Genomic DNA, 27,387 nt, shown 5'->3' with positions numbered 1-27,387 from the left:
TAAAGTTTCTTTAAAAGCAGTACAATAATGGAACAAAAGCATGAACAAAAGTTGACCAATTTCCCATAGCAACCAATCAGATCGCTGCTTTAATTTTTTTTTTAAATAGGTTAGTCTAATACCACAAACACATTTACACAAAAAATGTATTCCAGTTTAATAAATCAAACAAATAAATATTAATCATGTTTAATTATAATAATTCAAAACAGTTTAAGCCAACAAACTGCATTAAAAGGCCAAAATTGCTATGTAATATCTTCCATAATACAAAAAATGGGATTGAACCCTATGACCCTCCAACTGTACATGAATCATTAGAATCCTGTCCTGAAACCCCTAGATAGGAACAAAAGGGGAGATTTATCAAAACCTGGAGTAGCGGAAAAGTAGAGCAGTTGCACATAGCAACCAGTCAGATTTGATTTGCTTTATTTTTAAAAAAGGTCTCTGAAAAATAAAAGAATCAATCTAATTGGTTGCTATGAGCAACTGCTCCACTGTTCCTCTATACAGGTTTTGATAAATCTCCCCCTAAGGTTTCTATCACACAGCGACAGAACATGTCTTCGCTAGGGCTGCTCGGAAATGCGGCATCTTCATAGGCGATAATGCATTTCCGAGCAGAATCCGCCGTAATAATTGTCACGTCAATTCTTTTCACAGAGGCAGGAATATGAATCTCCGCACCGGCGTTACATTCTGCCGTGGGCACGCTGCAAAAATGAATTTCTCTCTTGTTTTGTCAAAACTGCAAAATATAAAAATAAAAGTATTTTCACATTTAAGGACACTCTGGGCAGAACTGATCTAATATGTTCTGCATAATACAAGGCCAAAAGGAGGATGTGCATGTGTGGGGATTTCATGTACCTTCCTCTCAGGTCTGCACTCTGCATAACACACTATGAAAATGTGAGTGTTCCTTTAATTTAAGGGTTTTCCCGGAGTAGAATACTGATGGCCTACCCTTAGAATAGACCAGGCATAGGCAACCTTCGGCACTGCTGATGTTTTGGACTACATCTCCCATGATGCTTTGTCAGCATTTTGGCTGTAGGAACATCATGGGAGATGTAGTTCAAAACATCTGCAGTGCCGAAGGTTGCCTACGCCTGGGATAGACTATCAATATCACATCAGGGGGGGGTCCAGCCCACAGCATAATGCTAGTAAGCTGATTAAGGGGAACATAGCGCTCCAGCCTATGTCACATCCCCTTCATTGACAATTTGTAGTGGCTGTGACTGGTACTGAAGCTCAGTCCCTTTCACTTGAACATTTCTGAGCCGCCATACTGTAAGCAATTGTACTGGTAAACAATAAGGCTGGGTTCACACTAGCAAAATATGGATGCATCTTTTTGTACCTCTTAAAAAGGGGTACTCCACTGACCAGTATTTAGAACATTTAGTTCCAAATGATGTGTGCACGCTGCGGGGGTCAGCCATGCCCCTCGTGACATCACACCATGCCCCCTCGATGCAAGTCTATGGGAGGGGGAAGGGCAGCCGCCACCCCCCCCCCCCATAGACTTGCATTGAGAGGTCATGGCGTGATGTCACAAGGGGCGTCACCGACCCCCTGCAGCGCACACATAGGGTACAGAACAAAATGTTTTGAACGCTGGTCGGTGGAGTACCCCTTTAAGGCCTCCTGACTGTAGGTCTATTTTCATCAGGGGTCTCAAACTGGTGGCCCTCCGGATGTTGCAAAACTTTTTTACATGAAAAGCCAGCCAGAGGAGCTTTTGCATGTATTATGCTGTGTGAACTCAGTCTAAAGGAGACATGACACTTGCTGTAGAGCTGGATCAGTTAGCTGATCGGTGGGGGTGCCAGGGGTTGGATCCGTAGTATAGACCATAATTTGTATAGTTATGAAAACTCATTCAATGTCTTCATCGGTTTTTCATCCTGTTAGGCTGAGGGTCCAGCAGAAACTACAGGAATTGTGGGTTTCTGCTAATGTCACCCCACATACCTACATTACCAATAAGAGCATAGCGTGCTGGTATGTTTAGTGCCTATAGCAGCCTTGAACAATAGCACTGTAAAAAGAAAAAAAAAAGTACTGTTCATACTTTGTATTGTCTGTATACGGAATATAATACTGCTAGGCACTCAACTGCTGTCAACAAAGTCCAGGTTTCATAACCTAAGCTTTGCTTAGACCCCTGGCTAACATTCCCTTCATCTACCTCTGCTTGCTGTTCTCTTTCTGCTGGTTCCACCCTGTACTTGGCCTGAACTAATGCTTCATCCAGCAGCACTCTGGGTAGGCTATAAATCAGAGTTTAATCTAAGGCCAGATTTACAGTGTTTTTCGGCAACGCCCCTTTCTTTATTGGAAATGAACTGTTTATTGAGGTGAAGTAAATATGCCAAAATTAGTGACATACCATATATACTCGAGTATATACGGTATTATTTATTTGAAGTTTATTCATCGCAAAAGTGTATGAGAAAGGCTGAAGGCCAGTGAGCCACATTAAACAGGAATGGCGCTAAGCCACGTCCATCATCATGATATATGTCACAATTCCAAGGCCGCACTCAGACTTTCCTCAATATTAGAAAAACACGCTATACCCCAACACCCTGCTTATCCTGTGTATTATAATGCTGCAGGAAGAATCAATGAGTCAGGGAGAAAGAAGCAAGAAAAAGAAAAAACTGCAAAGCTGCAACATGGTTCAAAAAAACAAATATATCTTCATAGACGTTGCACTAGGATCAGTGTTACCCTACAGCTGCATTCACAATTCTGTTGGTGAAGTAAAAATCCCCCAGAATTTCCTGCTCAATGGCTGCACATGACTTTTGCTGTGATGTACATTCTGGAAAGTGTCACCTTTACATCATGGACCGTATAGGAATCTAAAACGTAAAACTAAAGTCATTGACAACATTGCTGTCAGCTCAGGAGAATTGGGAACGCAGCTTCTAATAAATAATATATATAATAGGATCTGTACAGAACAGTTTCATTCAGCAAAGGCAGAAAGAACAAAATACATAAGTTGTTGAACTTTTTTTTTTTAAGTGAATAAAGTGAGCATTGTTACCTTTTTTTCTCAAAGATAGTAAAAAATAATTGTATTTCACTTCACATTTCTATTACAAACTTTTAATAGAGGAGAACTATTGTGTAAATCTCTTACCTCAAAAGTGCAGAGACAGTTTAGGAAAAATAAGAGTTCTTAGAGGCCAATTGTCAAAAAATTTCTAACCAATGATCCCCGTCATGTAAAAAAAAAAATAATAATTTTTTACGTGTCACAAACACAAGTCAAAATGTTTGATCAGTTGATGAGACCCCCACTGATCAGGAGCGCATTACCTCCACAATCCTCAGCGATCTGTCCTGCTGCCCCATAGATGGGGTGTAATGCGCACTAATTCCCATCGTTCTCCCGATTGGTGAGGTCCTGACCGATTAGAACTTTTAAACATTTCTCTGTGACATGTCAAAAGTGTTTATAAAGGACAGGTACACAAACATTCCTGAAGATCAGAATCAATTTATACTACTTGGCCATTCCAACCCTAGGCAACAACACAAGCACAGCAAGGGATCATAATAGTGAAACAATGGGGGATGGTTTCAATGGCCCCCTTTTAAAGAATTTATCTTACTGCTGCAACCAGCTTGTTATCCAGGAATAGAAAAACAGAGCTAATTTCTTTCAAAAACAGCTTCACGTCTATCCCCAGGTTGTGTGTGATTGTGTGTGATATTACATTATATTGACATCCAACCTTGAGACAGAAAGAAAGCCTTTTTGAAAGAAATTAGCTCTGTTTTCCTATTCCTGGATAACCCCTTTAAGTGGGGTCTTATATTGCCTGAATCGTGGAATTAGGCTGGACACACTGAAACTTGTTTATGGAAATGTAAAAGAAGAAGTCAAAAGACCTGCATAAAACATATCACAACATGCCTGGAAACCAACACTATGACCTTTGAAACCGTAATAAATGTGTATTTTAATTAACATTGATTAGTGATTCTTTATAATGATGTAGTGCCTGTTAGTTTTACTTGTATAAATTATATTACTGTCAGAAGATTGAGAATTAAGGGGGGAAAAACTTTTCTTATACAAAACATTCTGCAACACTGGCTTATGAATCCTTTCAGGGCAAAAGAAAGTATACATGAGAAATTACAAGATATTCCCTAAAAAAAAAAAAAAAAAAAAGTCATACTTGTAGTTTGTTATTCTCTTGGCAAGTCTCCACATGGGATATTTCCACTATACACAGTAAATCGGAATTATTAAATTAAAGCAAAGACCAAGGACTATGTATGGTACACCACACAGGCAGGCTGTCTGACATGGTAGACTGTGTGTCATCGTGCCATCTGTGAAGGCACAAAAGGATCCCATAGCTCATGTACCAGCTAATGCCTCCATATATCTTCTCTGGGCAGAAGAACACACTGTAGCCATCACTGCTGGAATAACTCTGCAGAAGGAACACTGGGCAGTGTAGAAGATGTTAAGCTTGAGACGCACCCACTAAGAAGGAGACCACCCACTTGCTTCTCCACCTGGGACTCTGGGATTTCTTAGGCCATATAATTCATTTTTGGTGGGGACAATGTTCATTCCTTTGTTCTTCACCTGGAATGCTTCAGTATAATCTAGTTCTGCCCGATTCGGATATGGGGGTTCAACAGCGGGTTAAGGTTTGGGTCATTGTCAGCTGATGCTCTGCCCCATTTTGACATTAGTAGAATGAGAGTTAGAAAGCCCAATACACCAATGATTAGAATAACCAGGAACCGTTGTTTGGTGGAGACCGGCCGAGACTTAGAACCAGTACGATTCCTGTAATAAAATAATACACGGATTTATTCTCCAGGTGATGTATGAACCCTTGAAAAAAAAAAAACACTAGAGAAATACAATGCCAGCCAGGTCAATCAGACGAAAAGTAATGACAAAATGATAACTTTCCCTTAATAACATATTTATTACAAAGTTTAATATATTCACATAAACTACTAATTTATTTAGCAATACACATAATTCCAAAACACCCATATAAACTGTATTTACACAGGCACGTTTATCATAACACACAATAGTATATTAGTGAAGCTACTGATAAGGATGATAATTATGTTTGATTAACCCTTAAGGACATGCGCCGTAAATGTACGGTGCTGCATAGCACCTCTTAGCACACAGCGCCATACATTTACGGCGCGGCTGTAATACGAGCGTAGGAGCTGCGCTCGCTTCATTCTGGGCGGGTCCCAGTGGCTGCCAGCAGCCGCGGACCCGCCGGTAATGGCTGACATCAGAGATCGCGCTGATGTCTTCCATTGACCACTCAGGTGCCGTGATCAATACAGATGATGGCATCTGCAGCAATTATAATGGCTAATCTGATAGCCTGCGGCACTGCCGTGGGGATCAGATCAGCCAAGATGGCGGACGGAGGTCCCCTCACCTGCCTCCGTCCATCTCCCGGGGTCTTCTGCACTGATCTGCCTTCCAGCAGACCAGAGCAGAAGATCACCGATAATACTGATCAATGCTTTGCCCTATACATAGCACTGAACAGTATTAGCAATCTAATGATTGCTATAAATAGTCCCCTATGGGGATTAAAAAAAGGGTAAAATAAATGTAAAAAAAAGTTTAAAAAAAAGTTAAAAATCCCCTCCCCAATGAAGTTTTAAATCATCCTTTTTCCCCATATTAATACATAAAAGCGTAAAAAAAGATAAATAATAAACATTATCGGTGTGCGTAAATGTCTGAACTATAAAAATATAATTTTAATAATCCCCTACGGCGAACGGCGTAAACATAAAAAAAAAAAGTAAAAAATTTCTGTTTTTTTTGTCCCATCAAACTGCAAAAAAAAAAAGCGATCAAAAAGGCACGTACACAAGAAACTGGTATCAAAACAAACTACAGATCACGGCGCAAAAAATGAGCCCTCACACATCCCTGAATATGGAAAAATACTAACGTTAGAGGTGGTCAAAATAGGGCAATTACATACTGTTTTTTTTTTTTTTTTTTAAAGTCTGAGATTTTTTAAAAGCAGTACAATAAAAGAAGTGTATGTAACCATGGGTATCATCTTAATCGTATTGACCTTGAGAATAAAGAAAACATGTATTTTTTACCGTAAAGTGTACTGTGTGAAACCGAAACCCCCCAAATTAGCAAAATTCGTTAAAATTTCCTTACACAAAAAATAATTTTTGGGGTTTACCATACATTTTAGGGTAAAATAAGTGATGTCATTACAAAGTACAACTGGTCATGCAAAAAACAAGCCCTCATATGGGTCTGGGAATGGAAATATAAAAAAGAGTTATGAATTTTAGAAGGCGAGGAGGAAAAAACAAAAAAACGCAAAAATAAAATTGTCTGCGTCCTTAAGGTGAAAAGACATTATGAGATTCTTGCTATTCTAAAAAGAAAAACATTATCACCATTATAAAGTTATCAGTTTACCAGCCATATGCACATATCTTATACTACTAGAAATAAAAAAACAAATAGAGTTGACAAAAGTATTAGAAAAAACCCAAACAAATAAAAAAATATTAAAATAATCAAAGTTTGTGGCAATAGTAAATTGCACATATCGCAGGTAGCTTACCGGAGTATCCGTGCCAACCAACTTAGAGTGGGTCTCCTCCTGTATTTGTCATCATCAAAGTCAATCACAGCGTCTTGTGAGGCAGCAACATCTCGAGTGTCATAAATCTTTCTAGGAGTTGAAGCTATAGAAAAGAAAAGGAAAAATAATTAACACCCTGTCCCTTTTTCCGGTCTTGTTTGGCCTGATTCCAAAAACAGCCGAGTGGGCTGTTTTACATTGTTTATGTAACTCCACTAGACATTAGGCAAAAAAAAAAAAAACAACAACAACACCATTGTGATCAGTGTCACCCCACCCCAAGTACCAGAAGGTTACTATGGGTGACTCTGCTGTGAGATTCCCTTTAAGGGTAGGGTCAAACACAGCACATTTGCAGCATATGCACTAGGAGCAGACAAACAGCCCTGTGTGTGCAGTAAGATTCGGAGGCGGGCCAAGCGCACCAACGTAACTGTGATGCGCGGCTTGCCTTCACACAATATTAAACACACAGGGCTGTGGCAGGGAAAGCCCTGTGTGTCTGCTCCTAGCCCACATGCAGTGTATTTCCTCTGCATATTTGACGCTGCAAGAAATCTGCCAATGTGTGTGACCCTACCCTAAGGCTGCATTCAGATGGCCATAAAGCAGCCTAGTTTTAGCTTCAGTATTATGGCTGCAACACCTCTACCCCTTTTTGGTGGAGCTGAACACACATATACCACCTTAAGGTTCTATGCAGATCTAAAACTAATTTTGTTAAAACTAGGGAAGGTGTGCAGGTTCGAGCTGTAATACAGAAGTTAAAAAAGGACGTTTCATTGTCATCTGAATGCTGTTAAATGCTGTTGTTAAAAGGGGGCCACACCTGTTACAGGTTGGAAGCTGTGTTTCATCAACAGAGCCAAGCTGCAATACCAGACACAACCAATGGAGAGCTATGGCACTGTTTCTAGATGAAAAGCTATCTTTTTTTTTTTTTTCTAATTCTGGACAATTCCTTTAGGGTATGTTCTACGGGCACAAAAGGTGCAGAAAACAAACCCATTTCCATGTCCAAAACAGTACAGTGTCTTTCCTCAAAATACGACTTCTATTGACTTCTATTAAAGAAGTGGAAATATGCTGAATCTCCCATTGAAGTCAAGGGCTGCAGGTGACCCAGTGGCTCATAATTACCATATTAGCAACAAGATTGACTTCTCCTGAACAGCTCCACAGAATTTTTTTCCAGATTAAAAGTGTTAGAAACAGGGTCACCCCATACCACTGTTGTTGAAGGTCACATAAGTGACAGGGAAGAGTATAGGCTCCACTGTAAAAATGTACAGGTTATTGGGATGTCAAAATCTGTTGACGGCCGAACCAACTAAATACCTGGAGACCTGGCTGAAAAGATCTGGTTCTGACCGTCTTACGTAGTAATGTGAAGAAATGTGCACTGGATCCAGCAATTCCGTAAAACATCAACTTTTATTTGTAATCCACAGCATTAAAACTTCGCGAAATAGCACTCACGACACACCACCTGGCCAGTGATACAATGCAACATGGACGCGTTTTGAGTGCATGCGCGCTCTTGATCACCTGCGCACCTGTCAGGCCGAAGGCCTGATTATTAAAATCCTATATGTGTATTATAAATTATAACTGTGTGTGCAGTGGCGTTGCGACCCGGGTGCGGGGGGGTGCGGCCCGCACCGGGTGACACCAACCTAATGGGGTGACACCAAGACGCTCCGCAGCACCCACACCCCCTCCCCAGCTACACTGACACCCCCCTATGTGCCCGACTGGCCTCCCATCCGTCAGCACACCCCCCCTGTGCTGTGTGTGCGGTGCGCCCGTCCGTTAGCAGTCCCCCCCCCCCTTTCAGTGCGCCCGTCCGTCATCACGCCCCACCCTCACCTTCACCAGTACTGTGCCCGGCCTCCGCTCCCACGTCTGCGCCGGCCTGACGTCACACCGCATGGCCGCGCAGGGGGACGTCAGTTACGTCACTCGCATTGCGCCCGGTGAGAAGGATCGCTGCGCTGGATGGGTGAGTGTGTGTGTCTGTCTCTATCTATGTTTGTGTGTGTGACTCTGTGTGTGTGTGTGTGTGTGTGTGACTGTGTGTGTGTGACTGTGTGACTCTGTGTGTCTGTCTGTGAGTGTGTGTCTCTCTGACTGTGTGTGTTTGTGTGTGTGTGTCTCTCTGTGTTGTATGTTTTTTTTTTGTGTGTGTGTGTGTGCGTGTGTGTGTGTGTGTGGGGAGACTTTGACGCATTGTGGGGAACCTGCGGCCTAATGTGGGGAGTCTATGCTACCTAATGTGGGGAGTCTATGCTACCTAATGTGGGGAGTCTATGATACCTAATGTGCGGAGTCTATGCTACCTAATGTGGGGAGTCTATGCTACCTAATGTGGGGAGTCTATGCTAGCTAATGTGGGGAATCTGTGCTACCGAATGTGGGGAAACTGCTACCTAATGTGGGGAATCTGTGCTACTTAATATGGGGAAATTGCTACCTAATGTGGGGTAACTGGTACCTACCTAATGTGGGGAAACTGGTACCAAATGTGGGGAATCTATGCTGCCTAATGTGGGGAAAAGATGCTACCTAATGTGGGGAAACTGCTACCTACCTAATGTGGGGGAACTGCTGCCTACCTAATGCTCCCCCCCCTGGCAGTAGCACCCTCATCATCCACCAGCAACTACCCCCCCCCCCCAGCAGCACCTCCATCAGCAGATCCTGATGGTGGATGATGGCGGTGCTCCTGCCAGGAGGATGATCCCGCCGATGGATGATGGGGGTGATACTGCCAGGGGGGATGGCCAGTAGCACCCTCATCATCCTTCAGCAACACCCCCCCCCCCAGTAGTAGCACCCCGATCATCCACTAGCAACACCACCAATACCCCCCTCCCGTGGTAATAGCATCAGCTAACGGATGTTGAGGGGTGTTACTGCGGTTGTGGTATTATATTCAGAGGGTGCACTGTATGGCAACGTTATATTCAGAGGGCGCAGTTTGTGGTAGTGTTATATTCAGAGGGCGCAGTTTGTGGTAGTATTATTAGAGATGAGCGAACTTACAGTAAATTCGATTCGTCACAAACTTGTCGGCTCAGCAGTTGATGACTTATCCTGCGTAAATTAGTTCAGCCTTCAGGTGCTCCGGTGGGCTGGAAAAGGTGGATACATTCATAGGAAAGATTCTCCTAGGACAATATCCACCTTTTCCAGCCCACGGGAGCACCTGAAAGCTGAACTAATTTATGCAGGAAAAGCCATCAACTGCCGAGCCGAGAAGTTTGTGACGAGTTGAATTTACTGTAGTTTGCTCATCTCTAAGTATTATATTCAGAGGGCGCAGTGGGTGGTAGTAATATATTCAGAGTGTACAGTATGTGTTGGTATTATATTCAGAGGGTACAGTATGTGATAGTATTATATTCAGGGGTACAGTATGTGGCAGATTTATATTCAGAGGGTACAGTATATGGTAGTATTATATTCAGAGGGTACAGTATGTGATAGTATTATATTCAGGGGTACAGTATGTGGCAGATTTATATTCAGAGTGTACAGTATGTGTTTGTATTATATTCAGAATGTACAGTGTGTGGTAGTATTATATTCAGTGGGTACAGTGTGTGGCGGTATATTCAGGGGTACAGTATGTGGCAGATTTATATTCAGGGGTACAGTATGTGGCAGATTTATATTCAGAGTGTACAGTATGTGTTGGTATTATATTCAGAATGTACAGTGTGTGGTAGTATTATATTCAGTGGGTATGGTGTATGGAAGGTTTATAATCAAAGAGTATAGTGTATAGTAGTATTATATTTAGAGGATACAGTGTCTGTCAGGTTTATAATAATTATTGTTTTCATATAGAGGATGAGAATGCGCTGACATAGTGAGGAGACGTCTGGGCGTCACATTCTGCAGAGAGAAGTTTTAGCTGGACCAGGCGGTATGTACCATCTGAATTAGATAAGGGAAGACTATAGAGAAGACGTCACTGATATCATTGTGTATTCTCCTCTCTGTGTCCTATCAGAGCTGTAGTCGCTTGTCAGTTCTACAGTTATGGTCAGTGAAACTACAACTCCCAGCATAACCTCACCACTGCATAAAGGGGTACTCTACTGGAAAACATTTTTTTTAATCAACTGGTGCTACAAAGTTAAACAGATTTGTAAATTACTTCTATTTAAAAATCTTAATCCTTCCAGTACTTATTAGCTGCTGTATAAGCGATTCACAGGAAGTTATTTTCTTTTTAACTTCTTTTCTGTCTGACCACAGTGCTCTATGCTGACACCTCTGTCCATGTTAAGAACTGTCCATAGTAGGAGCAAATCCCCATAGCAAACCTATCCTGCTCTGGACAGTTCCTGACATGGACAGAGGTGTCAGCAAATAGCACTGTGGTCAGATTGGAAAGAACTACGCAACTTCCTGTCGAGCATACACCAGCTTATAAGTACTGTAAGTATTAAGATTTTAAATAGAAGTAATTTAAAAATCTGTTTAACTTTCTGGCACCAGTTGATATAAAAGTAAATGTTTTCCAGTGGAGTACCCCTTTAAGTTATTCTGGGAGCTGTATATTTAAATGGTGAAAAACTTCTTTAACACTTTCCCATTCTGTGGCAACTGGTATATCTGATTATTATACTGGAATTTCTCACAATGCGCTACAACAGTGGTGTCTGTCACAACAGGCTAAAAACTTACTGGGGGGAGGGGGAGGTATGGGGGTGACACCATTTTCTACCGCACCGGGTGACACCAACCCTAGCAACGCCACTGTGTGTGTGATGTATTATCCAAGACATGGGTAAGAGGTAATTCAGACGGTGTATCCTTTTGTGTATTGAATTTTATTGGGGGTCTGGCTGTTTGTTTACATCTCCTTTGAAGTCAAAGGCTTTTTTGAAGCAGCAGGATGTAAGGGGCACTCTGGTCCCATCATATAATCACAAAGATAAGGGGGCCAGGAAGAGAGAAGACTGGAGTCTTCCTCCCAAGAAAGCAGATATGATATTTAAAACAATGCTAGACTCAAAGTTGGGTGTTCAAGGCTGTGCCCAAAGCTGACAAGAGCTGGACTCTCACTCCCAAGGAGGGCTATACCATCATGCTGTAAGAACTTCATCTTTTGTTTTCTGAACTTGCTTGCCAAACTCTTTTATATATTTTTGTACCTGTATGTCATTTGTTTCTGTATTTTTATCAGATTAAATGTTTAATTAATCAGCTCTGGTCTTTGATCTCTAAATATATGAGCTCACCTTTCTGAAGGCAGCTCTGGTGGAAACACATTTATCTAAGGGTTAATTTGGTGACTTGCTGGGACTAGTAGTGGATACCCAGAGGTCTGGCGGCTTTAACCCTTGCACCATCACACTCTCTCTAGCGTCTTGGCTGGACTGATAGGGTGTGATCGTGACAGCACCCCTTCCCCTCTTTGTACAAGACTCAGAGGGAGGGGCTGACAATTGTGAATTAAAATAAACTACTGAATAAAACACTGTCACAAGAGACAGGTTCAAATAGTAGTCTAATGCATGGATAATGGGAAAAAACTTCTATGCACATTTCGCATGTGATTAATGTATGAAGCCTTCATTGCAAAAATATTTGCTACAGAGATGCCGCAAGGTTCACATGCCAATGTGCACAGGAGCTGATGTTCACAAACAGATATAGGGGAACAAAATTGAAAATTAGGATACAGCAAGCATTTCACACTCTTCTTAATAGTGAAACATAAGTTCTTTTCTTTTATTCAATCCTTGGGGGGCTCTTGTCTGGAGCGTAAACTGCCAAAATGCCTCTCGGCTTAAAGGGGTATTCCAGGAAAAAACGTTTTTATATATATCAACTGGCTCCAGAAAGTTAAACAGATTTGTAAATTACTTCTATTAAAAAATCTTAATCCTTTCAGTACTTATGAGCTTCTGAAGTTAAGGTTGTTCTTTTCTGTCTAAATCCTCTCTGATGACACCTGTCTCGGGAAACGCCCAGTTTAGAAGAGGTGTGCTATGGGGATTTGCTTCTAAACTGGGCGTTTCCCGAGACAGGTGTCATCAGAGAGGATTTAGACAGAAAAGAACAACTTTAACTTCAGAAGCTAAGCTAATAAGTACTGAAAGGATTAAGATTGTTTAATAGAAGTAATTTACAAATCTGTTTAACTTTCTGGAGCCAGTTGATATATAAAAAAAAGTTTTTCCCTAGAATACCCCTTTAACAGTCTGGGCTGCAGATCCCCTCCACGCTTCTTCTGAACTACCTTCTCTATAGCATACATCCTAAAATTACTGACACCAGCATTAGGTTTGTCACAGAAATGTAAAGAAGCCCCAGATTTGTTTCGATTTCCATTTAAATTAGTGACATCATTGAGGTGTTCCCTAATTCTCACTTTTAACCTGCGGGTTGTGCACCCTACATATTTTAAATTGCAGGTTACACGCTCAATTATGTAAACTACATTTGCAGAATTACAATTTAGGTGTTGCTTAATTTTATAGCTACGACTACCTGTTGTATCTGTAAATTCTTTGCATATGTGCGTCAGTCCACAGGCTTTACATCGTGTCGCTTCGCATTTGCCGGTTTTATGAGATTCTGACGGTTTTTGCAACTCACAATTTTCCTGGCCTGTGTTATATTTGCCCGACTGTAACCACGTTTCAATAAGCGGTTTTCAAGGCTCTGCGCTTCTTCCAAATATTTAAATTCTGATGTGCAATTCCGCTTCAATGTTGTCAGTTCACCTATAGGAATTGCACGAATGGTTTGTGGGGGGTGATTACTATCTGCTCTTAACACCGTATTTCCCGACATGTTTTTCCTAAAAGTTTCAGTCTGAATACTTATGTCTGGAATCCCTGTCAATTTAAGATCCAAAAAATGTATTGTAATCGGCTCTGCATGAAAGGTAAATGTTAAATTGAATGCATTATTGTTTAAATGGTCTATGAACGGTGGTATGGAAGACATATCACCCCTCCAAATAAGAAGGAGATCATCTATGAATCTTCCATACCACTGTACATGATCAGAAAAACTATTGGCGGAAAAAATGTTAAGCTCCTCCCAATAAGTCATTGTTAGATTCGCTAAGGAGGGGGAATGCCTCGCCCCCATTGAAACTCCACTGCACTGGATATAGTATTCCTCGTCAAAAGCGTTTTGACAAGGAATACTATATCCAGTGCAGTGGAGTTTCAATGGGGGCGAGGCACTCCCCCTCATTGGCGAATCTAACAATGTCTTATTGGGAGGAGCTTAACATTTTTTCCACCAATCATGACAGCGATCTTATTCTCCTAAGCCTGGCTAGAGAAAAGCAACTCTGTCACTCTGGATGAATGCTTTCTTTCTTTCTATTCATCTGATGTGCAGAAAAAGTGGGCAACATTTATGTAAGTGAAGAAGCGGTTGAGAGCACTGGATGCTATGCTGTGCACCATGTTCTACCCTGCTCGGCTAAGAGTGGCAGCTATGTGGGACACCCACTTCTTAAAGGAGTTAAGAAGGCTTCAAGATGGCCAAACACCCATGAGCAGCAACTTCTTCAGTTTTCCATGCCAAGACATGGATGCATCCTTGCCTTTTCTAGAACTGTGCTCTCCATGCTACCTTAGGCCTAGGTCCAGCTGATCACCGGTCACCTGTTCTATACGCTGCTGTGTTCTACCATTGTTGCACCAATGGGACTGTACCTATGCAAAAAAGGATTGTGCAGCTCAAACTAAAAAGCCTGAAAGCAAAAGGAGCAATTGCTCCGACAGCGGAGTGCCGGCAGAACCTGCCATCTAATAGGCAGCAATGCATTTACGTGCAGAGTCCGCTGAAAGACTAGACATGTTCTTTCTGTGGACACCGGAATTTAAATGTGAACAGCGTAGCAGAATCCGCATTGGAATTCTGCAAGGAAATTTATGCATGTTAGAAATTGGATTACTCACGAGACTGCCAGACCCGACACAGACTACTGTATTGGTTTGTAACGTGTGGAGTAAAGCCAAGTCTATGCTGGGGTGTGTAATACTAGTTTAATACTAGTGTAATTGTGGAATAAGACTCTTCATTTTGGGAGCGCAGAGGGTGATCCAATTGGGTCAATTATGTCAATAAGAGTGTGTAGGTATACACCGCTCACTTCTTTCGGGTCTCACTGCATCACCTGTGCATGGACACGCCGGTCCCGCCCTCGGCTATGTGCACTATTAGAAGAAAGAAGGTTGTCCAGCACTCGGGATATGCAGGTAAAAATCAATGCTTGCTTTTGGAAAAAACTGCTTTTGGAAATTCCACCACTAGGGGTCCCCAAACCTACTGGGACATTAACCAGTCCTGCATCAGGCTTAAATGGGCACTGTCAGATACAAAACTTTTGATATGTTGTAAAGTATGCAAAACCAATATGTTTTGCAATTGCTTTTATTAGAAAATGTTCTGTATTTCATATTGAAAAAGCCAGTCACACAACTGCCCCCTGCCTCCTTGGACACATACTAGTCCTGCTGTGTCCATGCATCATCACCTATGTCATGGACACACTTCCTTGATTGACAGCCTCCCACTGTCAGCTTGTGTCCCGCTGCTGTCAGTGAGGACAAGCTGGGAGTTGTAGTTTTGCTAATGCTGGGGGAGATGTGAGCAGACAGCATACTGAGGGAGGGGGGAGGGGGGGGGGAAGACCTGCACAGTGAGGCCACGCCCCCTCCCTTTGAGAGGAATTCAGACTAATGAGCTAAATTAAAAGTGTAATAAAAAAATGAATAAAAGGTGTCAGACACAAAAATTAGATGAACATGGTCAGGATTAGGTACTGGGTGATATGTTAAAAAAAAAAAGTTTTTTTGCTGGATCTGACGGGTACCCTTTAAGAGATGACTCATGGACAAGGCTATATGAGCAGACATACCAATCACCTCCCACCACCACAAGGGAGGGATACGTCTCCCTTCCTCTGAGAGGATTTCTCACACGGTGAGCTAATGAAAAGTGGTATTTTCATAATAAACTAGCTGAGTAACCGGCGTTGCCTGTTTTTTTCCTTCCTCATCCTTATTGGGGAGGAAAATCAACAAAGGAGGAAGCTTTTGACTTCATATCCCAACCCCATATCCCGTCCTCATACCCGACCTCCTATATGTGTCCCAGGTATTGAAATATCTCCAGCCGTACGGAAGTTATGAGGGAACATACATTTCCCATTGATTTGCATGGGACTTTAAACAAAAACCTCGACCCTCACAAATGGGGGTATTTAAGGGTTAAATTAACTATCCTATATTTTAAGTGGACATATAAGTAACATGTGACCAAGTATTATCAAAATATCGCCAGCCATTTGGAAGTTATGCAGTAACATATTTCCCATAGACTTGTATGGGACTTTAAACAAAAAACCCGACCCTGGCAAATGGTGGTGGGTAAGGGTTAAATCACCTATCCCATGTTTGTTGTCAACATATAGGTAACATGTGTGCCAAGTTTCATGTTAATATCTTTAGCTGTTTGGACGTTTTTGTGGAACATACATATACACATTGGGGGACATGTATCATTATGTGTCTATTGTAGACACAGTTCTACCCCTTTACACTCTTGTCTATTTTACACTCTTGCTCAAGATTTACTAAAGTTGTGCACTCCTTTGATAAATTTTGTGCAAATATAGAAATGCCCCCCTTGCTCTACCGTGCACTCCTTCTCTACCGTGCACTCCTTCTCTACCGTGCACTCCTTCTCTACCGTGCACTGTACACTGCTCACTGCTCATAGCTATAAGTGCCGGAGCAGCAGTGTGCGCCGAACAAAACTCTGCATAATAGTAAAATCATAAATCTGTATAAAGTACACAGAGGGGGAGATTCTCAAAGATTCTCCAAAAATAAGCAATTTTGCTGAACAATCTGTCCCCTTACCTCTATATCTGTGTTTACCAATCAGAATGCCTCCAAGTGCTGCAACACTTTTTGGGGTTGAAATAGGGAAAATAGGACAATTTATTTTTATTGGGGAGGGGGTTTTTCACATTTTTGTAACTTATTTTATTTTATTTTTTTTACAATTTAATAGTCCCCATAGGGGACTATTTATAGCAATCCTTTGATTGCTAATACTGTTTAGTGCTACGCATAGGACATAGCACTGATCAGTATTATCGGTCATCTTCTGCTCTGGTCTGCTCGATCGCAGGTGAGGGGACCTCAGTCTACCGTTCTGGATGATCTGATCGCCGTGGCAGTGCTGGGAGCGATCCTATCATCAGTTGTACTGTCCGCAATGCTGCAGATGTGTTAATGACAGACATCCACGCAATCGCGGATGTCCGCCATTACCGGCAGGTCCCTGGCTGCTATCAGCAGACGAGACCTGCCGTGCATGATCCGGGCATCACTCCGATGCTCGCCGTTATGTAGAGGACGTAAATGTACATCCTGGTGCATTAAGTACCACCTCACCAGTATGCACATTTACGTTATGCATCGTTAAGGGGTTAAAGCAGATTTGTCATCAGACCATGATATCCTATATAGCGAGAGCATTCTATGGAGAATAGTTTACTGTTCTATAAGCCTATATGGCATAAACTGTGCCATTTCACTAATCGTAATGGTCAGAGAATACACTGTACATATTTTCTACATGTAAGCACTGACCCCTTTCCTCTGCTCGCCTTACTCACAATAACTGACAGGCTGCTGTGTACACACATACAAAGCTACCAGCTGTCAGTCACCAGGAATACACTAAACTCAAACTGTATTTTGTGTAATCTCTCATCACAACATTTAATAAGAGAGTGGAAAGGTTCTCATAAAAACTTGCACCCTTGCCACCTTTGGCTTACTGCATACAACCTTTGTCCCCATAAGAATTAGGTGCGCTTGCATTGTAACCACAATTCTCTGTCACTGTGTAGCATTGCATCATTCAGTTATTGTTGATCACCATCGTATTACCTGCATTGATTGTAACACTATCAGCTCCTACATCTCCCATCATCACAGTGTGATCTTTTGACATGCTGCCAGATAAGCCATGCTGAGCTGTGGTGTTAGGTCCAGAACCGTAGAGATACCCGGCGGATTGTTGTTGTATTTCGGAGTTTTCAGACAGGTGATCAGAGGATGAAGCTAAAGAGAAGACAAATGTAAGCGTCACAAATATGACCACTGAGCTGTACCTGTATTCTGATATATTAGGGCTGGGCGGTATGACCAAATATGTGTATCACGGTATTTTTTTAACTTACGGTGGTTCCATGGTATATAACGGTATTCCCCCCCCCCCCTCAATCATGTGACCCGCACGCAGTGTTCAGCGACCCCCCCCCCCCCAAATCATGTGACCCACTAGCGCTGTTTGCCCCCCCCCCCCCCCCCAATTAATAATCAGTCCAGCGGGGCAATACTCACATATGTCACCTTCAAGCACTGCCCTCCTCCTCTTTGTTGGGGCCGCCGGCGATGGAACTCTATACTGTACGCCAGTGGTCTCCAACCTGCGGACCTCCAGATGCTGCAAAACTACAACTCCCAGCATACCCGGACAGCCAACGGCTGTCAGGGCATGCTGGGAGTTGTAGTTTTGCAACAGCTGGAGGTCTGCAGGTTGTAGACCACTGTTGTCCGCTGTATCCCTATGCCCGGGCTGCAAAACATAGAGAAAATAAACTTTAAACTCACCTGCTGGGGACTGGAACGCCGGACAGCAGTCAGCCTATCACCGGCCGGAGCGATGTCCCGCCCTGGCCAGTGATAGGCTGAGCCCACTGTCATGTAAGAAGCCGGCCAGAGTTCCTTACATGACAGTGGGCTCAGCTTATCACTGGCCGAGGCGGGACATCGCTCCGGCCGGTGATAGGCTGACGGCTGTCCTCCCCAGTCCCCAGCGTGTGGCCCCAACGTAGGCGAGTTTAAAGTTTATTTTCTCTATGTTTTGCAGCCCGGGCATAGGGATACAGCGGACAACAGTGGTCTACAACCTGCAGACCTCCAGCTGTTGCAAAACTACAACTCCCAGCATGCCCTGACAGGCGTTGGCTGTCCGGGCATGCTGGGAGTTTTAGTTTTGCAGCATCTGGAGGTCCGCAGCTTGAAGACCACTGGTGTACAGTGAGTTCCAGTGCCAGTGTCCCCCAACAAAGAGGAGGAGGGCAGTGCTTGAGTAGTGCCCCGCTGGGCTGATCATTAATTGGGGGGGGGGGGCAGAACAGCGCTGGCGGGTCACATAGGATTAGTTCCCCCGATGTGGGGACAGCGCTGCGCTAGGCTGATAATACATTCCCGAGGGGAGGGGCCCAACCGGTATTGCGGTATGGGGGAAAATTCATATCGTGCAGCCCAAAAAATTCGGTATTCGGTATGGACCGGTATACCGCCCAGCCCTATGATATATGTGACAATATATGAGAGAACACTCACAATTGACAACTGACCAGTCCCTGTAATCCGTAACATCGTGTTCTGCAACCTCCTCTACAACTGCAGTCTCTTCAATCTAACAAGAAAATATATTGATTATAGATCTATAGACATTGACTACATATTGAGGCAGAAAAACAGCAAAATAATGTAGAAACTTTGAAATCAATAAAGAAAAAAGTCTCAAGTACAAAGATTCCTTTTGTGCTTAGTGATTACTTACCAAAGGGAGGCCCAGTCCCGCCCTCGCCCAGTTTACTGTGGAAAGCTTCTCCCGCAGGGTGGAGGCCACGGGGCTGACAAGGTTGCTTGGAGGAAAAACGGGGCCTTGACAGCTTGGACATTGGTAGCCAGCAGGTGCAGTGTTTGGTGGCAGCTGTGAGGCCAGGTCATTTAGACAGGACCAGTGGAATAAGTCTAAAGCAACATATTAAAATAAAGATCATTCCTAAACTTACAATATCAGAGGATAACATAATGGCTAGAGCAGAATTATGTGCTAAATAATAAAACATTAACTGTACTGGAGGACAGTAAGAGCAACTTTAGTGTTCTATGCCAGGCGGCGGATGCCAAGGCAGACAAAGTCATGGGATGTATCAAGAGAGGCATAGAGGCTGGTGACAGCGGCCCCTGTATAAATCACATATGGAGTACAATGTACAAATATATGAATGGACAGTACAGTGATGTTTTTAAACTATGTAAATATGTAATTGCTATAAATGAGGTTATCTTTTATTTTATTTTTTTATATGTTAAAAGGCTGGTCCAGCCATATTCTCCCCTCAGATCTTAAATAGGACATGGGGAAGCATGTATTCTAGATGCATGTGTGATATTTCATGGTGCCCGGGTGCAGCTTGCTCTGTACCTTCTAGTGCACAGATAGGTCTCCCCAAGCCCAATGTCAGAGAACACTTTAAAGCATAGATTTTGTGTGTGTATATATGAGGAATATCACTATTTATGTCCATCTTGTATATGGCATTTCCCACACTGTAGTCTTCATGTTCTTCCTTGAGCACTTACGATGTATCCCATACACTACACAGACAGAAAAGGGATCCTGTTCCTGTATATCTCTATAACGCAACCTTTAGAAACAGCAGCATTGAAGACATTATAGAGAAATAGTGCATAAAATGACTACAAGCACTGGAGTGAGATATAACATTCACTATGAGCTGCAGCTTCTCAGTGTCCGTTTCCATCATTGTCTGTTCAATCACCCCCTCCCTTCTTCCCTACCCCCTCCATAAAATTCTATGGGCAGCATTAAAATTAAAGGGGGTACTCCGATGGAAAAACTTTTTTTTTTTTTTTTTTTTTTATCAACTGGTGCCAGAAAGTTAAACAGATTTGTAAATTAATTCTATTTAAATATCTAAATCCCTCCGGTACTTATCAGCTGCTGTATGCTACAGAGAAAGTTCTTTTCTTTTTGAATTTCTTTTCTGACTGACCACTCTGTCCATGTCAGGAACTGTCCAGAGCAGGATAGGTTTGCTATGGGGATTTGCTCCTAATCTGGACAGTTCCTAACATGGACAGAGATGTCAGCAGAGAGCACTGTGGTCAGACAGAAAGGAAATTCAAAAAGAAAAGAACTTACTCTGTAGTATACAGCAGCTGATAAGCACTGGAAGGATTAACATTTTTTAATAGAAGGAATTTACAAATCTGTTTAACTTTCTGGAGCCAGTTGATTTTTAAGTACCCATTTAATCTCCCTGTGAAAGGAGCCAGATAAGTGGAAAAAGAAGCATTTTCTTATATTCACTTGTACTATTATGCAAAGTTTGTTAAAAGAATGAAAATGCTTGGATTCAATATTGTGGTTTGTTACTTTCTTCAGATCCTTTGGAATTGTTTGTATACCACATTCTATAATATCTGCTGTATAGGGATGCATATGGAAAGATGACATGAATAGGATGATGAACAATGGTAATAAATATCACTTAGGGGGATCATCTAGCTTTCAAGATGTGACCGTCAATAATATAAACAGACCCAAAACAATGTTTGTTCTGAAGAGACAAAAAGCACATTAGAAAGTGGTAACTGCATCTAAAAGACTTCTGCCCCAGTCTTCACATATCTGCAGCCAGCTTTAAAGGGGTACTCTGTTTTTTTTTTTTTTTTTTATTAACTGGTGCCAGAAAGTTAAACAGATTTGTAAATTACTTCTATTTAAAAAAAATCTTAATCCTTTCAGTACTTATTAGCTGCTGAATACTTCAGAGGAAATTCTTTTCTTTTTGGAATACAGATATCTCTGCTGACATCACGAGCACAGCGCTCTCTGCTGACATCTCTGTCCATTTTAAGAACTGTCCAGAGTAGGAGAAAATCCCCATAGAAAACATATGCTGCTCTGGACAGTTCCTAAAATGGACAGAGATGTCAGCAGAGAGCACCGGGTTCCAAAAAGAAAATAATTTCCTCTGTAGTATTCTGCAGGTAATAAGTCCTGGAAGGATTAAGATTTTTTAATTGAAGTAATTTTCAAATCTGTTTAACTTTGTGGCTCCAGTTGATTTAAAAAATAAATAAATAAAAAGAAGAACGTTTTCCACCGGAGTACCCCTTTAATGCCAGTTTACACGTCATTTATAGAAACTGGAGAAGTCCTTCTTGATGTTGACAATTTCTATATATCTAGGGTTGGTATAAATTTCCACAAAAAGGATATAACATCTCCTACCATAACACACAAGGCGAGCGGTCTCTTTAGAAGACAACAGAGTGTTACATAGACGGCAGTTGGGATTGTAATCGCTGTCCTGGAGCCACTGAAGGTAGGACTGAACAATGCACTGGAACAGACAACACAAGGACAATTCTTTAAGAGGGGTAGAGAATTAAGTCAGAATAATATGAACATGAGCGCTCCTAAGTCTTACCTTCGGATGATTGGCCACCAGACAATGTTCACAAACATTTACACGATGTTCAAAGCAGAAGAGGTTTGTCACTTTTCTCTTGGGACACTTGCAGAGACCCATAATGGGAGAGACACCTGTCAGAGAAATTGGGCAAAAAGAAAATCAGCAATGCGTCAAAAAGTTACTAGGGGTTGGTTATTTTATGAAAGACAGGTACTTTAACATATAAAGAGGATATCCCAAGATTAAAGGTTATGCCCTATCTACAGGATGACTAGCTGATCAGTGGAAGTCCAACCACTGGGACCCATGTCCTATCCATAGTCCCATGAGTGACTGAAGCAGCAGCATGCTTGGTCACTGTTCCATTCACTTTCTCTAGAAAGAGGAAGGAAGGCGCCTCATGTGCGGGATCAGTAGATCTTGTTAGTGGGGGTGGGGGACGGTAATTCCCAGGCCGCTTACCAAAGTTGGTTGTGCGCCCACACACAACAAGGTAAAGTGTAGAATGAATGTAAGTAAAGGTCCACTGCAGCCCTCCTTGGTAGAAGTAGAATCAAAACAGGATGACCGTGAGTTCAGGAGTTAGTCCGGCGCAGAGAGGAACCATCAGGGAGCCAGATAAAATCAATGGATTTATTAAATGCAACGCGTTTCGCTGCGCATGCGCAGCGAAACGCGTTGCATTTAATAAATCCATTGATTTTATCTGGCTCCCTGATGGTTCCTCTCTGCGCCGGACTAACTCCTGAACTCACGGTCATCCTGTTTTGATTCACTTTCTCTAGGTCTTCTGAACAACACTGAACACTAAGTTTGGAAGTCCTACAGACATGAAATAAGAAATGGATGCACGCTGCCACTCCATTCATCTGGGGCACAAGGGAGCTCTGTTCTCGTGATTGGTGCAGTAGTCGGACCCCCACTGATCAGCTAGTTATCACCTATCCACACAATGTGGTATTAAATTGTATACACAGACCAACTTACTACATGTGAGTCCAACCTAAGGCCAGTCATACAAGGGTTAATAGAGTTGCATTTTTGTGTCCGTATTCTGCCTTAAAATACTCAGACACTTTAATACTTCCTTCTAGTTTAGCTATCGGTCATCGTCTGAACACTCAGACCCGACTGATCAACATTTGTGACATGTCTCCAGAACATGGCAAAAGTTGTTTTTTTTAAGTTACAATGCCCATTTACGTCCTATCCTGGCCAAGTTTCTGATGACCCAAACTGACAGCTATAAAAAAAAATAAAATAAATAAAAAAAAGAGTTTTCCCAGGATATATTTTTAGTATATACAGTAGTTTATAAATTTTGTATTTACAATAAGTTTCAGCTAATAAAAAGTATTGTTACACAAGCTGTCATTTCTGATTGATACACGTCAGGCAGCAGGACAGCAGTAGCTGCATCTACCACCACTAAAACTGGTACAGACATCAATACAAGAACAGCACAAATCATAGGTGCCAGCTTCCAGACTTCAAGGTATATTGACTACAAGTAGGGCTGGGCGGTATGACCAAAATATGTGTATCGCGGTATTTTTGTAACTTATGGCGGTTCCACTGTATATAACGGTATTAATTAGCCCAGCGCTGCACTCTCCCCATCGGGGTACTACTCACGTCACCCACAAGCACTGCTCTCCTCATCCTCCTGTTTGTTGCGCCCGCTGGCGCCGACACTCTATACTGTGCGGTATCCCTATACTGGATCCCTATGCCCGGGCTGCAAAAAGTAAACAAAAATAAACTTTTACGCATGTTCCAACGTCGGCCTTATGCTCTTCCTGGGGACGTGAACATCGGAGAGCTGTCAGCCTCGGCCATAGCGATGTTCCGCCTCGGCCAGTGATAGGCTGAGCCCACTGTCATGTAAGGAGCCGGCTTCTTACATGACAGTGGGCTCAACCTATCACTGGCCCAGTCGGAACATCGCTGCGGCTGGTGATAGGCTGACGGCTGTCCGACGTTCCATTCACTAGGAAGCTGCTCCGGACCGACGGGGAAGGCGAGTTAAAGTTTATTTTGTTTACCTTTTGCAGCCCGGGCATAGGAATACAGTATAGAGAAGTGGTCTTCAACCTGCGGACCTCCAGATGTTGCAAAACTATAACTCCCAGCATGCCCGGACAGCCATTGGCTGTCCGGGCATGCTGGGAGTTATAGTTTTGCAATATCTGGAGGTTGAAGACCACTGGTATAGAGTTTCAGCGCCGGCGGCCGCAACAAACAGGAGGACAAGGAGGGCAGCGCTTGCGGGTGACATATGTGAGTATTTACCCCAATGGGGACAGCGCTGGGCTAATAATTAATTGTAGGGGGGGGGGGGGCAGAACAGCGCTCGCAAGTCACATATGATTAGTCGGGGATGCTGAGAGTTATAGTTTTGCAATATCTGGAGGTTGAAGACCACTGGTATAGAGATTCAGCGCCGGCGGCCGCAACAAACAGGAGGACGAGGAGCGCAGCGCTTGCGGGTGATATGTGAGTATTTACCCCAATGGGGACAGTGCAGCGCTGGGCTAATAATTAATTGTAGGGGGGGGGGGGGCAGAACAGCGCTCGCGGGTCACATATGATTAGTTCCCCGATGTGGGAACAGCGCGCTGCAGCTGATAATTCATTCATTCCCAAGGGGGAGGGGCAAAACCGGTATTGCGGTATGGGTTAAAATTCATATCGTGCAGGACAAAAATTTCGGTATGAACCGGTATACCGCCCAGCCCTAACTACAAGGCTCCTAAGATTGATTACGCAGAACCAAAACCTGTACTGACATAAACCCATAGCTACCAATAACACATGATGCAAACAATAAAGCAATGAATATTTAAAGAGCTGCAGAGAGATACAGACAATTATATCACTAAACTACAAGTCTGTCAACTAGGTGACCGCAGGAATGAATCAGCAATGCCTGGACACACCTATAGGTGGTGCAGGGAGCAGCGCGCCTAGGTTATAGAAAGAAGACTCTCATTCATATACATCCGGGGAGACTTCCACTAGAAGGTCAACATGTATACTAAACCCTTCAGAGTGCTGTCAATGTGATTTTAGTGCCCTCATTGCTGGTCTTGAGCCCCTGAGAGTCCCCTCCATGGTGCATGGTTATTTCTCATTCTCTCCATTTTAGGTGAAGGGATCAGAGCTGGCCCATTTGCCAGTGATGCCCAAAATGGACTTCCTTTACCTTACTTCTCTGGCTAATCATTCGACAGCACTTGCTCCTCCCTGCTATGCCATGAAAGTGCATTGTGCAGGAGGATGATTTACAGTCCATTACTATAGATGGCATGATGCACTAAGCGTGCAAGGTGTTATGTGACCAGAAAGGAAAACAGAACAAAAGCAGAATTTGGCACGTTGAACTTCATGCTTGTGCACTATATGACTTTAGGCTCCTTCACTACTTGTTTATCGTAGTCTATGGAAGCTCCGTCACAGGGTCCATTCAGCGTCACAACAGAATGGGATCTTCGCATAACAGACACCAACAGGTTCCATTGACTTGAATAGGGTCCGTCTGGTTTTCCGTCTATTGTCCTAAGTTTTGGACAAGTTGAGCGAGGTAAAAAAAAACAGACCTGTAGTTTTTTTTTCTCAGCTCCAGTCCTGTACTTTAAATAGACTGTGTGAAAGGAGCTTCCCTGGTTAGAATTGAATGGTGGTGTGAACTTACATTTTGTCCATGAATTAAAGGGTACCTCTCATCAAAAAAACTTTTGATATATTATAGATTAATGTATGCAGAATAACTTTACAATTGCATGTTATTAAAAAATATGCTTCTTTCTATTTAATTTTCCACTTTGAAGAAATGACCACTAGGGGTCTCCCTACCAGTCCTGGCAGCAAGCATTTCAGACTCATGCTGGAGTCCTAAACACTACGAGCTGCCAGTCTGCTTTGTTCACAAAGGAGAACACTCAGAGCTGCCAGCCTGCTTTGTTCACAGCCTGTTTGGCTGTGAACAAAGCAGGCTGGCAGCTCTGAGTGTTTAGGACTCCAGCATGAGTCAGAAATGCTTGCTGACAGGACTGATACAATAGAAAGAAGCATATTTTTCATTAACATGCTATTGGAAAGTTATTCAACATTCATTAATCTAAAATATATCAAAAGTTTATTTGATGAGAAGCACCCTTTAATGTCTGAAAAGGATTTTGTGTTATGATGACATCCCCTGTGAACATTATAAGACATATGAAGGGGGGGGGGGCATCCCTCACTCAAGACCCTCCTCTATAAGACAGAGCAGATCTGGAAGACCTAGCAGCCCTATATAACATTGTCATCTCTAAAGGGGTGCCATGTAAACACCGCTGCGGAGGGACAAGATTTCCCCCAGAGATGACAGCTCTGTTTTGACAAGGCGAGACATCTGATTTAACAGAATGTATAACCGAATCCCGTTTTTCCCAACCAGTATGCCTCCAGCTGTTGCGAAACTACAACTCCCAGCATGCCCAGACAGCCTGAGGCTGTCTGGGCATGCTGGGAGTTGTAGTTTTGCAACAGCTGGAAACACACTGAATGGGAAACACTGACTTAAAGGCTAAGAATAAATACTTTCAATGGGCAGATATTTTCCTAGACTTCCTTCTAGAGATGAGCGAACTTACAGTAAATTTGATTCGTCACAAACTTCTCGGCTCGGCAGTTGATGACTTATCCTGCATAAATTAGTTCATCTTTCAGGTGCTCCCGTGGGCTGGAAAAGGTGGATACAGTCCTAGGAGAGTCTTTCCTATGACTGTATCCACCTTTCCCAGCCCACCGGAGCACCTGAAAGCTGAACTAATTTATGCAGGATAAGTCATCAACTGCCGAGCCGAGAAGTTTGTGACGAATTGAATTTACTGTAAGTTTACTCATCTCTACTTCCTTCCATTCAAATAATAGTACTGACTGTAAGTCTGGACCTAGTTGCGGATCTGATGACCCAAACTTCTGCAAATAATGTCAGTTCAGGTCATCAGAAAACAGGACAATCATAGACAATAATAATGCTGAGGGTCCAACTACACCTATACAGGCACCTGCACCTCTATGGACCAATACTGATCCCCATCAATGCATCCCTGTGAGAATCCTATAGATGAACACTCTACTGGCTGATAACAGAGAACAATAGCTGATACCAGACTGTTGCCATATAGTGACCCATCACGTCCACAGGACCTATAGACATACCGGGCACTGCCCCACTTCCGTGTTGTCCTCGCCCCCTTTCTCCTCCTCGGTGTCACTCTCGGTTCTATCTTCCTCCACTTACACCCCACACATAGGTAACTATCGTCCTTTACACCCAAGGCTTTTTTTCCTCTTTTCTGACTTCTATCTGCCACGTCTCTTCCGGGTGACAGTGACAGCCTCAGTGTCAGGGCGCTGCATCCTGCTCGTCAC

At 42.8% G+C, this 27,387-nt stretch overlaps 1 protein-coding gene across 1 annotated transcript; it reads right to left on the bottom strand.

Annotated features, from left to right (window-relative positions):
• Positions 1 to 62: 62 nt before the first annotated feature.
• Positions 63 to 27,387, bottom strand: ZFPL1 (zinc finger protein like 1). Its single transcript, XM_056527074.1, has 8 exons — positions 27,175 to 27,387; positions 21,982 to 22,097; positions 21,783 to 21,894; positions 19,296 to 19,489; positions 19,073 to 19,148; positions 17,609 to 17,782; positions 6,636 to 6,759; positions 63 to 4,837 (listed from the first exon to the last, which is right to left on the bottom strand). The coding sequence occupies exons 2-8, from the start codon at positions 22,081 to 22,083 to the stop codon at positions 4,651 to 4,653; spliced, it is 969 nt and encodes a 322-aa protein (XP_056383049.1). The 5' UTR covers positions 22,084 to 22,097; positions 27,175 to 27,387; the 3' UTR covers positions 63 to 4,650.

This window comes from Hyla sarda, chromosome 6 (assembly GCF_029499605.1).
Source record: "Hyla sarda isolate aHylSar1 chromosome 6, aHylSar1.hap1, whole genome shotgun sequence".
In the NCBI taxonomy this organism is placed as follows: Eukaryota; Metazoa; Chordata; class Amphibia; order Anura; family Hylidae; genus Hyla; species Hyla sarda.
This window is presented reverse-complemented; position numbering and strand designations above follow the sequence as displayed.